The 12483-nt window shown below is 38.3% G+C and overlaps 1 protein-coding gene across 1 annotated transcript in view; it reads left to right on the top strand.

Moving 5' to 3' along the window:
• Positions 1–12483, top strand: part of WDR44 (WD repeat domain 44) — an 81903-nt gene that overhangs the window by 53671 nt on the left and 15749 nt on the right. Inside the window, exons 11-12 of the mRNA XM_077889825.1 lie at positions 463–601; positions 1825–1889. Coding sequence (XP_077745951.1) covers positions 463–601; positions 1825–1889 — 204 coding nt within the window. The remainder of the gene's footprint in view (positions 1–462; positions 602–1824; positions 1890–12483) is intronic.

The raw sequence follows: 12483 nt of genomic DNA, 5'->3' as shown, positions 1-12483 counted from the left end.
TTTAAAATAATGTTTCGACTCTTAAGGGTGCCTGGCTGGCTTAGTCGGTAGAACATGCAACTTTTGATCTCAGGCTTATAAATTCAAGCCTCATATTGGGTGTAGTGATGACTTAAGAATAAAATCTTAAAAAAAAAAGGTTTAGGGGCACCTGGGTGGCTCAGTGGTTGAGCCTCTGCCTTTGGCTCAGGGCATGATCCAGAGGTCCTGGGACTGAGTCCCACATCAGGCTCCCTGTGGGGAACCTGCTTCTCCCTCTGCCTATGTCTCTGCCTCTCTCTGTGTGTCTCTCATGAATAAATAAAGTATTTGAAAAAAAAGTTTCAACTTTGTAATAACTTTTTTTAATTGGAGTTCGATTTGCCAACATATAGTATAGCATCCAGTGCTCATTCCATCAGATGCCCCCCTCAGTGCCCGTCACCCTTTGTAATAACTTTGAACCTTTCTTTGTTTTCATAGGGAGCTGTGTGGACCATGAAATTTTCTCACTGTGGCCGATTACTTGCCTCAGCTGGACAAGATAACGTAGTGAGAATATGGGCTCTAAAAAATGCTTTTGACTATTTCAACAATATGAGAATGAAATACAATACCGAAGGTATTTTTCATTCACCTGTGGGCTTTAAAACTCTAGAGACATCTGTTGTTTTTATATTTTAGGTATAATAATGTCTTTCTCTGGCAACCATTTGCAATAACCACTACTTTTCATAATGGTCACAAACCTAAAAGTAGGACAGAAGTCAACACCAAAAAAAGCATATAAATCCCATGGAAAATACTACCATAAAGCTTTTGACTTTATCCCTTTTGAAGTGTAGTGCAGAGTTTATTTCATCAGCTGTTGAGAACAAAGTTACTTGGTTTCCCCTGACAACCTTTAGTTCTCCCCTGGCTTAAAATGAAATAACCTAATTAATCTAGAAAAAGAATGAAAATAATAATATCCATCTAATACGTAAAGAAAGCTAAAGGAGACCCATCTATGAAAAGGAAATGTGATTTGTCAGTACATTAGAGGTATATGAAAAAAAGGTTAAATGGCAGAGGGAAACCTCAGAATGTGATACATGTACACGTGATTACAGCTATGTAAACTAGTTCTGTATGTTGATAACTTACCAGGAGAGTTAGAATTGATGGAAATGAGAGTTTTATGTTTATGGGTTCCTTCTCTTATAATTGTTTAACTTCAATAAATTTTGTTCACAAACCCCTTCCTTTCACTCCCATCCTCACTCCGGTCAACCAGGGCTGAAACCAAGAAGTTAAGGGATGGGAGAAAGAATAAGTAGCCATGGGCTGGAGTATAGAGTATATCTGAAGCACCAATTTGAGGAATATAGAAATCTAGGAAGATCCACTAAACTGGCAAATGAGGCCTCACATACTTTAGTGGTCCTGTGGGTATAGCTTGCATTGTGTTATACATAATTTAAGATAATGGGTTCGCAAAAAGTTAAACTATGTTTACATTTCTTTTATTGCCCTGCCTGGAGCAGAAAGACGTTTTTAGTGGCCATTGAGACTTACACCACCCCAGGCCCTTTGTGCCCCTTTATTGTTCATCTTGTTTGTATTCACTATGAATAATGAGGATTTTAAAATATTTTATTACATTGGTTATATGGTTATAAAGATGTTATGATAAAAATGATAACCAATATTTTGATGGCCAAAGAATTAATGCTTCACTTATTTAGAAAATGTGTTTTTTCAGAATGTTACATTATATGACTATTAATTAGGTGTTGCTGTATCATTATTTCTGATTGATGTTTTGTGTGTGTTTACATACGTTTTTATAATTATTGTTTTTAGGACGTGTGTCCCCATCCCCTTCTCAGGAAAGTCTGAATTCATCAAAGTCTGATACAGATACAGGGGTATGTTCAGTATTTTCTGATTACTCTTGTTAACTGCTATAATTTGATTTGTTTACCATGAAGTACCTTATTGTCTAGCAGCAATTATAGTTACATGAAAGCAGTAAATTAAGATACATTAGAAACAAGAGTTTCTTCTTTTAGAATTGGTAAATGAAAAATTGTGGTATTTAAAAGCTGTCATACAGTGGATGATACTATTCCAGCTACTAAACTAGTAATGCAAATTTGAATTAAACAAAATCCCCTCCCCTCAAATCCATGTTACAATTTAAAAAAACATTGGATACTGAATAAGGGGTGATTAAGAAAAGAAAAAAAGATATTGAAATATTTTAATTTTTCTATCTTATTGGTTTAATAAATATTTTATGACAGTTTCAGGTAGTTTAAAATATCTTAATGATTTTCATTTGATCTGATAGCTGGAAGGTTAAAAATAACCAATGTTAAACCTAAAAAGCCAAATGGAGAATATTTTTCTAAGCTGTTCCCTGTGCTCCTTGTGTATTGATCTAGACAAGGGGATGTAAACAAAGAACCTAAAATGTTCACCTGCTCAACAGTATTTTCCTGAAATTTCATTGTCTCTATAGTATTTGACATATTCCTCTCAGCTTTCTATGGTTCTGTTATTCCTTGTTCTCTTCCTACACCCTTGCTGTCTCTTTCTTCCACTTAAATGGTGCTGTTTTTCAGGGTTGTATCCTTGCCCATCCTTATATGACATATTCATTTGTTGCCTCAAGTGAATTGGCTCTACCTTCATAATTCTTGTTTCCTTTGAATAGCTTTATGGGTTTTAACCAATAAGATATTATTGGGCATGCTACCCTTTTCACGTAGCAGTATTTATAGTCTCTCTGTCAGTGTATTCACCAAGCACATCAATTAATAGGTCTAAAATTGAATTCCCTCAACAAATATTTTTTGAGTGCTTGTTACGTGTGCCAGATACTGCTAGATTCTGCAGTCAAATGAGACATAGTCTTTGCCCTCAGAGACTATGCTGACTCATGAAATAGATACATTCACAATTCTAGTATTAGATGGTAATATTCTATAGAAGGTACTACCCAAGTATAGGAGTTATCTTTACAAATCAGAGCATGAGGGAAAATCTTCCTGGAGGCTTTGTTTGTGAGCCAGGAGCTAAGTGTGTGAGAGAAGGAAGAAAGGAAAGCGTCACAGTGAACAGCCAGTGGAAAAGCCTGGAGGCTGAAACAGGATGGCATGTTAACGGTGCTGCTACCTGAAGTCCCATGTTGTTAGAGTAGAGCAGGCATGTGTGAGAGTTGGAGGAGAGGAAGGCAGGATTAGCATTTTAAATGGCCCTTTGTGTTAAACCAAGATATTTGGACTTTGTCCTGCAAGCTACAGGTTGGGGGGGAGGAGGGGAGAGGTCCTGAGAGGTTTCAGTCAGGAGCTGAGTTAAAACGTTCAGATTTTTGTTTCAGGAAGAGCATTCTGGTAAACCCTGTAAAGCATCAATTAGATGGGGTCCAGGCTACAGAGGGAGATACCATTTAAAAGGTTATTAACCCAGGAGAGAAACAAATACTTTATGAAACAGTGGGTCTAGAAACTATAACGATGAGCTAATTTGAGAGATGTAGAAGATGTAGGATCTCTGGCACTTGGTGATGGACTAGCTGGGGTTGTTGGTGAGTAGCCTAGGATTATCCCCAGCTGGCTGGCTTCAGTAACTGGCTTAGATATTAATGGTCACTCATGTAAATATTTATATTACCTACCCACAGCCCTGCTTCTCTCTTTTGAGCCTTCTTTAATGGCATCATTATCCATAAGTTACGTTTCTGACTCCATCAGAAAATACTCCATTACCTTTTTTTCCTTACTTTTTTAACTCCATCAGAAAATACTCCTTACTTTTTTCCTTACCCACATATCAAATTAGTTATACATTTCTATCTACTCTGCCTACAAATCCCCATGGAATCTGTCCCCTCATTCTCCATTGTCACTCACATATCTCAGCCCTCAATGTTGATTGAGATGTTTGCTATAGCCTCCTAATTGCTTTTTCTGTCTTTGGTCTCTACCCAATTCATTTTCTATACTACCATTAGCTTTTTACCCAAAATCCAGATCTGATGCCATTTTGTGGTTTAAAATCTTTTGATGGCTTCTTGTCGCCTACAGAATAAGGCCCTTCCTGATATTGCCTCATTTTACCTTTATATGTGTGTGTGTATGTATGTATATTTTATGATAGTAAATGCAAATTTTTAAAAAGACTTTCTATTAGAGAGTGCAAACATGAGCTGGAGGAGGGGCAGAAAAAGAAGCAGACTCCCCGCTGAGCAGGGAGCCTGATGTGGGGCTCTTTCCCAGGACCCCAGGATCATGGTCTGAAATGAAGGTAGAGGCCCAACCAGCTGAGCCACCCAGGCACCCTGTCATCTTACCTTTTTTTTAAGATTTTATTTATTTATTCATGAGAGACACAGAGAAAGAGAGAGAGAGAGGCAGAGACACAGGCAGAGGGAGAAGCAGGCTCCATACAGGAAGCCTGACTCGGGACTCGATTCCGGACTCCAGGATCATGCCCTGGGCCGAAGGCAGGCACCCAGGGATCCCCCTCATCTTACCTTTTTAACTCAGTTCTAATTCCCTGGTGCCTGTGCACCCTGCTCACCACACTGGACTTAGGTCTGTCTGTACTGTACCCTAACCATTATTTCACGTTCATTGCCTTTGTCTGCTGTTTGCTTTGCCCACAGTGCCCTCCCTGTCCCCTTTTCTCACAGGGCAGAACTCTATTCATCCTTCAAGATTCAGTTCAAAAAGGAAAAAAAAGATTCAATTCAAATATCTTATCTTCTCTCATTATTTTCCCTGAATCAGGCAGGCAAAATTGTTCCTCATTTGTGTTCTCACAAAACTTTACAGATACTTTGACACTGATACCACTACTGTGTGTTCTTTGGCAGTTTTTCTCACTGACTAGGCTCTGGGCTGATTTAAGGCAAAAATCTGTACTATGGATTTTAGTGCCCTTGGAACCTAACCGCATGCCTGACTGTGGTGGGCCTGAATCGGTTTTGAATTCCTGTTTCTGTGCCTTTGTTCCTATCTTCCTTATCTGGATGCCTGTAACCTCCCTTCTTTCTATTCAAAGTTTGCCCTTTCTTCAAGGCTCACTTCCTCTATAAAGCCTTCACTGACTAATGTAGTGGTAAAAAATTTAACCACTTTGCTTTAGAGAGAAGGTTTTGCTTTTATTAGTTTAATTCACCATAAATCTTACAGGCATTGACTACTATTAAAAACAGGAACTAAAAAAAAAAAAAAAAAAAAAAAAAAACAGGAACTATTTGTACCATCTTGTATTATACTTATTTCAACAGTCCTACTAACCGATTTTTTAATGTATTTCTAAAGATTTCATTTATTATTTATTTTAGAGAGATCGTGTGAGTTGCAACGGGGGGGTGAGGAGCAGAGGGAGAGAGAGAATACCAAGCAGAGTCTGTGCTGAGCTTGGAGCTCTATGCAGGTCTCAATCCCATCACCCTGAGATCATGACCTGATTGAGATGAAATCAAGCATTGGAATCTCAACTGACTAAGCCACCCAAAAGCCCCCCTACTGACAGATTTTTTTAAAGATTTATTTATTTATTTATTTATTTATTTATTTATTTATTTATTTATTTATACACACCTGGGTGGCTCAGTGGTTGAGCATCTGGCTCTGACTCAGGGCATGGTCCCAGGTCCCAGGATCAAGTCCCATATCGGGCTCCCCACAGGAAGCCTGCTTCTCCCTTTGCCTATGTTTCTGCCTCTCACTGTCTCTCATGAATGAATGAATTAATTTAAAAAAAGATTGATTTGACAGAGCACGAGAGAGCACAAGCAGGGGGAGTGGCAGGAAGAGGGAGAGGGAGAAACAGTCTCCCTGCTGAGCAGGGACCCCAATGCGGGTCTCAATCCCAGGACCCTGGAACCATGACCTGAGCTGAAGACAGATACTTAACTGGCTGAGCCACCCAGGCACCCCCATATTCTTAACTACATCCATCCACCCTTACCTCATTTCCCCCTCCCCCCAAAAAACCTAAGTAATTCCTGAGCTTGTTTGAATACAGGCCTTTTTTTTAAAGATTTATTTATTTGATAGATTGTACACAAGTATGTGGTGTGGGGAGGGGCAAAAGGGAGAGGAAGAAAGAAATTCAAGCAGACTCCATGCCAAGCACAGAGCCTGACTGGGGGCTCAGTCTCACGACCCTGAGACCACAACCTGAGCCAAAACCAAGAGTCAGTCACTAAACCAACTGTGCCACCCAGGTGCCCAAAATATAGGCTTTCAAAATGAGGAGCATAGTATTTCTTTGATACAAAAAGTAGTGACCCCCTGGAGTATTGAGGTTTTTTTCCTATAGTAGTTGAGTATCGTTTATATCTGTTGTTTTCAGGAAAAGATTGGTGTTTCTTTCACTTCTGTCATTTTGTTAGGGGGTGGTTAGAAGAGGCCTCGATTTCATATGCCTTTGGAGTATGATATCTGATATTATCTTTTATCATAGCACTAGCTACAGTGAGGGGCAGTATATACAGTGTATTCATTGATTTATTTTCCTGATGTGTGTGTTCTTTTTTTCTTATGATAGTGATATACTTATCTCTTCTGAACTACATCCTCATTCTTGTTAGCATTCATGTAAAATAGAGTACTTAGAATTACCTGTACTATGGCTGGGCATAGAGAATGACACACCCAAGATCCCTAACCTCTTCATTGGTCATGCCAAGCCTAGAATTCTGCCTATTATGCTCTCTCCATTCCTATTGATTTACAAAAGTAGCTCTGTAAATGGAAGAAATGGAAGAAAGGAAGAGGATGTGCCGAGTTTGCTCCAGTATGGTAGAGATTTGTAAAATTTCTGCTTGAAACTAGAAGTTGTAACTATGTTGTTTATATAGGAATTGGTGCTTTTCTTGGGTTAAATCTGTGTTTGGTGTGCTTGATTAGTGGGACATCATTATGGGTGTTATAGCATTTAACTGCTGCTTTGAATTTTTGAGAGAAGATTTTAAGGAGGGAAAAAAATTTGCTACTCTCTTAGGTTCTACAGCCAGGATTGTAGCTGGGATCCACGAATAACCTGACCAAAGACAGATTCACAGGAGAAACAGTTCACTATATGTGTATATGGAGGCCTTCATAGAAAAATACTGAATACCTAAAGAAGCAGTTAGACCCAGGGGCTTATATATGATTTTAACAAAGGTGGTAAGTTTGTGGAGAGGTGACCAGGCCAGAAGGAAAGGGGTTGGGCCTAAAGCTCAAATTTACTCCCCTAAAGGGAATAAATTGTGACCAGGTAAAAATATTGGGGGAAACTAATGGAGGATAAGGATTATTTAGTAACTATCTCCAGAGGTAAGATGTACTTTCCCCTTCTTGGCAAGGAAGAGATGAAGGGGAGACACCCTCACAAAGAATTTCTTGCTCTGCTTTCGAGTAGAAGCAGGGAGGGCAGAGACTTTTTCTTGTGTCTGTTCTTTCTCAGTTGCCTCCAGTTCAAAATAATCTTTATGCGAAGGGAATATTTTGGGGTGACATAGTCTGATCTCCTTCAAGATTATTAAAATCTAAAATTTAGATGAAAGGAGTTAGCTATATGGAGGTGAGAGGTAATTTTTGTGAAAGTGTACATGTGCAGCATTTTATTTAAAAATATGCATTGAAGGGCACCTGGGTGGCTTAGGTTAAACGTGTGGCTCTTGGTTTCGACTCAGGTCATGATCTCAGGGTCATGAGCTCAAGGCCCATATCAGGTCCTGTTCTCAGTGGGGTGTCTGCTTGAGATTCTCTCTCCCTGCCCCTCTGCCCTTCCCCCAACCCTGCACACATACACACACGTGTTTTCTCTCTCTCTCAAATAAATCTTTAAAAAATAAAGTGCATTCAGGAGCTCTTGGGTGGCTCAGTGGGTTAAATGTCTGACTCTTGGTTTTGGCTCAGGTAATGATCTCATAGGTGGTGAGATCAGGCTCCATGCTCAGGGGAGTCTACTTGAAGACTTTCCCCCTGACCTTCACCTCATGCATGCCCTCTAAAATAAATAAATTTTAAAAAATATGTCTCTAAAATAAGTAAATCTTTCAAAAATATGCATTGATTTAGATTTGGTTTGGTCAACAACAATTACTACATTTCTACTACGTGTTAGGCACTGAAGTATAAAGATGCGATGGACAGTTTATGTGAAGGAGCTCTGCATGGGGAAAAACAGGCATCAGTGATGATAATATATATCCAAAGCAGAATTAAATATCATTTTCCCAGGGATCCCTGGGTGGTTCAGTGGTTTGGCGCCTGCCTTTGGCCCAGGGCGTCATCCTGGAGCCCCAGGGTCGAGTCCCAAGTCGGGCTCCCTGCGTGGGACCTGCTTCTCCCTCTGCCTGTGTCTCTGCCTTTCTCTCTGTGAGTTTCTCATGAATAAATAAATAAAATCTTTAAAAAAATATATAATTTTCCCTGGATAACCCCTCCTTTGATAATGTATTTGATGTCAGTTAGTTAAAAGCCATACCATCTTCTGAGTTAGAAAACTGTGATCACTTTTTACTTTTCTCTCCTTCAGCGTTTGCTCATTCACCAGATCCTGCCAACTGGATCTCAGAAATGTCTTTGGAATCTGGCCTTTCATTTCCACTGTTTGTAATCTGGGCCTTTACCTCTTACTTTGAATCATAATAGCTATTCTTCCAGATTCCAGTCTTTCATCCTCATTGCTAACAGAATTACTTTCCTATAAAACATACCTGATTTAGTTCCTTTCCTGTTAAAGCACTGCTTTGGGTTCTCTTTTTTTCCCTATAGATTTAAGTCCAGATTCGTTATTGTGGCTCAGTCTTGCAGAGATCAGCCTGACCTTAGCTCTCAGTGTTATTTTTCACCCTTCCCTTTCACAAACCTTGTGTTCTGAGCCATTTCTCAGATGTTCATTGTTACCCCAACAAAAATGTCAGATTCTTTGTTGATTGCATGTATTTACATATGCTGTTCCCATTTGCCTTGCCAATTGGTTTAAGACTCAAGAGTCCTCACTGAAGCATTTCTTGCTGCATCCAGTATATATTATTCATATGTTCCCTCACTGCCCCCAAGGTATTTTGCTCATATTTCTGTTAAAGGCACTTAGTGTACTACATCAATTTATGTAACGACAGCTAACATTTTATGAGCCCTGACTCTGTGCCAGGGTATTTGAACACAGAATAATATAATCTAACATATTTTAAAAGATTCATTCTAGCTTTTAAATACTGAGACTAGAATATAAGAATGATAAGAATTATATTATTTATTTTATCTCAAATAATTAACACAATAACTGGTAAATAGTGCTAATAAATATCAAAAGGCTTACAAGTTTTCATAGCAGTCCAACTTTAAAAGACATTTTTAGATAACCAGATATTTGAATATAGGTTAGATATTAGATGATACAAATGGTATTTTTTAGGTGTAATAATGGCATGGTAGTTATACTTAAGAGGGCTTATTAATTAGAAATACATAAAGATTATTTACTGGTAAAATCATTGGTGTTTAGATCTTGCTTTAAGTGCTCCAGAAAAAATAAGCAAATATGTAAACGTGCAAGGATTGATAAAACAAGATGAGTAAAATATTCATAATCATTAAAGCAGGTGATGGATGTATGGAGTTCATTCTATTTATTACATTATTCTACTTCATGTATATTTGAAATGGCCATAATAAAGTTTTATATATATTTATTTAGAGATATAAATATCTCTCTAGATGTAGATATCTGCTTATAGAGAATACATATAGATAGAATACATAACATTTTACTGGTTGAGTCTACCTTTAATAATTCTGCCTTTAAAAATCTGTCATGAGGGCAGCCCAGGTGACTCAGCGGTTTAGTGCTGCCTTCAGCCCAGGGTGTGATCCTGGAGACCCGGGATCGAGTCTCACGTTGGGCTCCCTGCATGGAGCCTGCTTCTCCCTCTGCCTGTGTCTCTGCCTCTCTCTCTCTCTCTCTCTCTCTCTCTCTCTTTTTCTCTCTCTGTCTCTCATGAATAAATAAATGAAATCTTTTTTAAAAATTCTGTCAAGAAGAAATAATCGGGGGTGCCTGAGTGGCTTAGTCAATTAAGTGTCTGCCTTTGGCTGGGGTCGTGATCCCAGGGTCCTGGGATCCAACCCTGCATAGGGCTTCCTGCTCAGCGAGGCCTCTGCTTCTCCTTCTGCCCCTCCCCCTGCTCATGCTCACTCTTTTTCTCTCAAATAAATAAATCTTTTTTAAAAAAAATAATCAGGCTCAAGGATGTAAGTAAGAGGATTTTCATCTTAGTATTCTAACAATAGTTAAAATTTAAACAATTTAAATTTTTAACAGTTGGAAAATAAAAACTATGGTATAATGCTTGAAGTAGAATACTATGGAGTCCTTAGATTATTTTCAAAGACTAATGACATTAAAAATATTCAAAATAAAATGTGAGGTTAAAAAAATTTTCAAAGAAGGGTGCCTGGGTGTCTCAGTCAGTTAAGCGTCTGCCATCGGCTCAGGTCATAATCTCAAGGTCCTGGGATGGAGCCTTGCATCGGGCTCCCTGAGTCTGCTTCTCTTTTTCCCTCTGCCACTCTCTATGCTTGTGCTCTCTCACTCACTCTCTCTGTCAAATAAAATCTTATAAAAAAAGTTTTTTTTTCAAAGAAATACACTAAAGTTGGGGCACTTAGCTGGCTCAGTCAGTAGAACATGTGACTCTTGATCTCAGGGTTGTGAGTTCAAGCCCCATGTTGGGTGTAGAGATCACTTGAAAATAAGATCTTTGGGGGGAAAAAAGAAATTACTAAATTATTAGTAGTAGTCATCTCTAGATGATGAGATTTTAGGCCATTTTTATTTGATTCTTTATACTTGTCTGTACTTTTAAAATTTTCTTTAGTAAACATACCTGCTTTTATTAAAAACAAATAACAGAAGATAGTATAAAAGTCTTGGGTTTAAACCTTTTAACTGTAATACTCTTAATAATAAAATAGGGATAAAGATGCATGTTCCAGGATGTTCATTGAATTGCTATTCTAACAAAAAATTGTCAATGTCTAAATGACCAGTTAGAGAATGATTAAATTATGGCACATCCATATGCAGCTAGTAAATGTTTTCAGAGAGTGAATTACTGAAAATGTTCATGGTATAATGGAAAGGAAGATACTGAATCATGTGTGCAATGATTTCAGTTAATGTTTTTTAAGAAATGAAAGATGAAGGCCATCAAAATGTTAGCAAATTATGTTTTAATTTTAGTTTTTCTGCTTCCAATGCTTTCTGAATTGTCTACACTGGTCATGTATTTATAATCAAAAAGATGTATTAAAGTATTTTGAAAGAAAATGTAGAGTACAAGGAGAAGAACATGGATGTTTGAAGAGAAAAATAAGATCTGGAATCAGTGCTAGAGGAATGATGCTGAGGAATTAATGAAATGTAAATGGTTATTTAGCAAAAGGTTGAATTTTATGCAGTAGGGCAACCCTGTTTAGTTTTATGTGTTCTTCTGTGCTCTCTAGGCTGACACACAACTAGAGGATGAAGCTGTAGTCCTCTAGGATTAGGAGTGCTTGGCAAAAGGTCACAGCATCTCTTGTAGCTGTTCTACCTTTGCAGTAGATATAAAGATGTTTTTATACACTGTAAAGTTCTAGGCAAATAGTAGTAGTAGTTTTTATTTGTCCTATGGCCACTGGCCTAGTTTAAGCCTTCCTCATTCTTATTTACACTTACTGCTCTTCCTGCCTCCAACTCTTTCTCCCTACCATCTTTTACCTTACTGCCCAGCTTTCTCTTTCCAAAGCACTGGTCACATCGTGTTATTTTTTTCTTTTCAGAAGCCTGTCCTGGCTCTCCACTGCCTTAGAATATCTGAACTTTTAAGCCACAAATGTGAGGCTCTTTATGATCTGGTCTCAAAGTACCTTTTTACCCTAATCCCCTGTTATATCTCCAGACGCTTTTCCCCCATCCTCATCATCCTACCTAAATATGCAAGGCCTATTAGCTAACAACTCTGTATTTTTGCCTATGCTACATCCTCTAAAACATTTGAGGGACAATTTTTGGACATATGGTTGTATTTCTGCTTTGGTTCTGCTGTTTACAGGTGGCTGTGTGAGCTTTAATATGTTATTTTGATCTCTTTGAGCCTCAGGTTTTTTTCTTAATATCTCCATCTTCATAATGTTAATACCTACCTGACAGAGTTGTTAGGATTCATTCAGATAATGAATACAAAAGCATGTTGTAAACTAAATGCATGGCACACATGTATGGCATTATTTTCTACCTACCTCTGTCAGGATGCTTTTGACTTCAAATAACAGAAATCCAACTGAAAATGGCTTAAACAATGAGGAAGCAAGTCTGGAGGTAAGGCGGTACCAGGGTTGGTTAATTCAGCAGCTCTGTAGTGTCATCAGGAACACAGGGTCCTGCCATCCTCCTGCTTTGCTCTTCTTTGTCTGTTGTTCTTTGGTTTGTTCCCCTCACGGTAGTTAGATGGCAACTACAGTC

The sequence above is a fragment of the Canis aureus genome, chromosome X (assembly GCF_053574225.1).
Source record: "Canis aureus isolate CA01 chromosome X, VMU_Caureus_v.1.0, whole genome shotgun sequence".
NCBI classification, from domain to species: domain Eukaryota; kingdom Metazoa; phylum Chordata; class Mammalia; order Carnivora; family Canidae; genus Canis; species Canis aureus.
The sequence above is the reverse complement of the archived record's forward strand: the minus strand, read 5'-3'. Positions and strand labels throughout refer to the sequence as shown.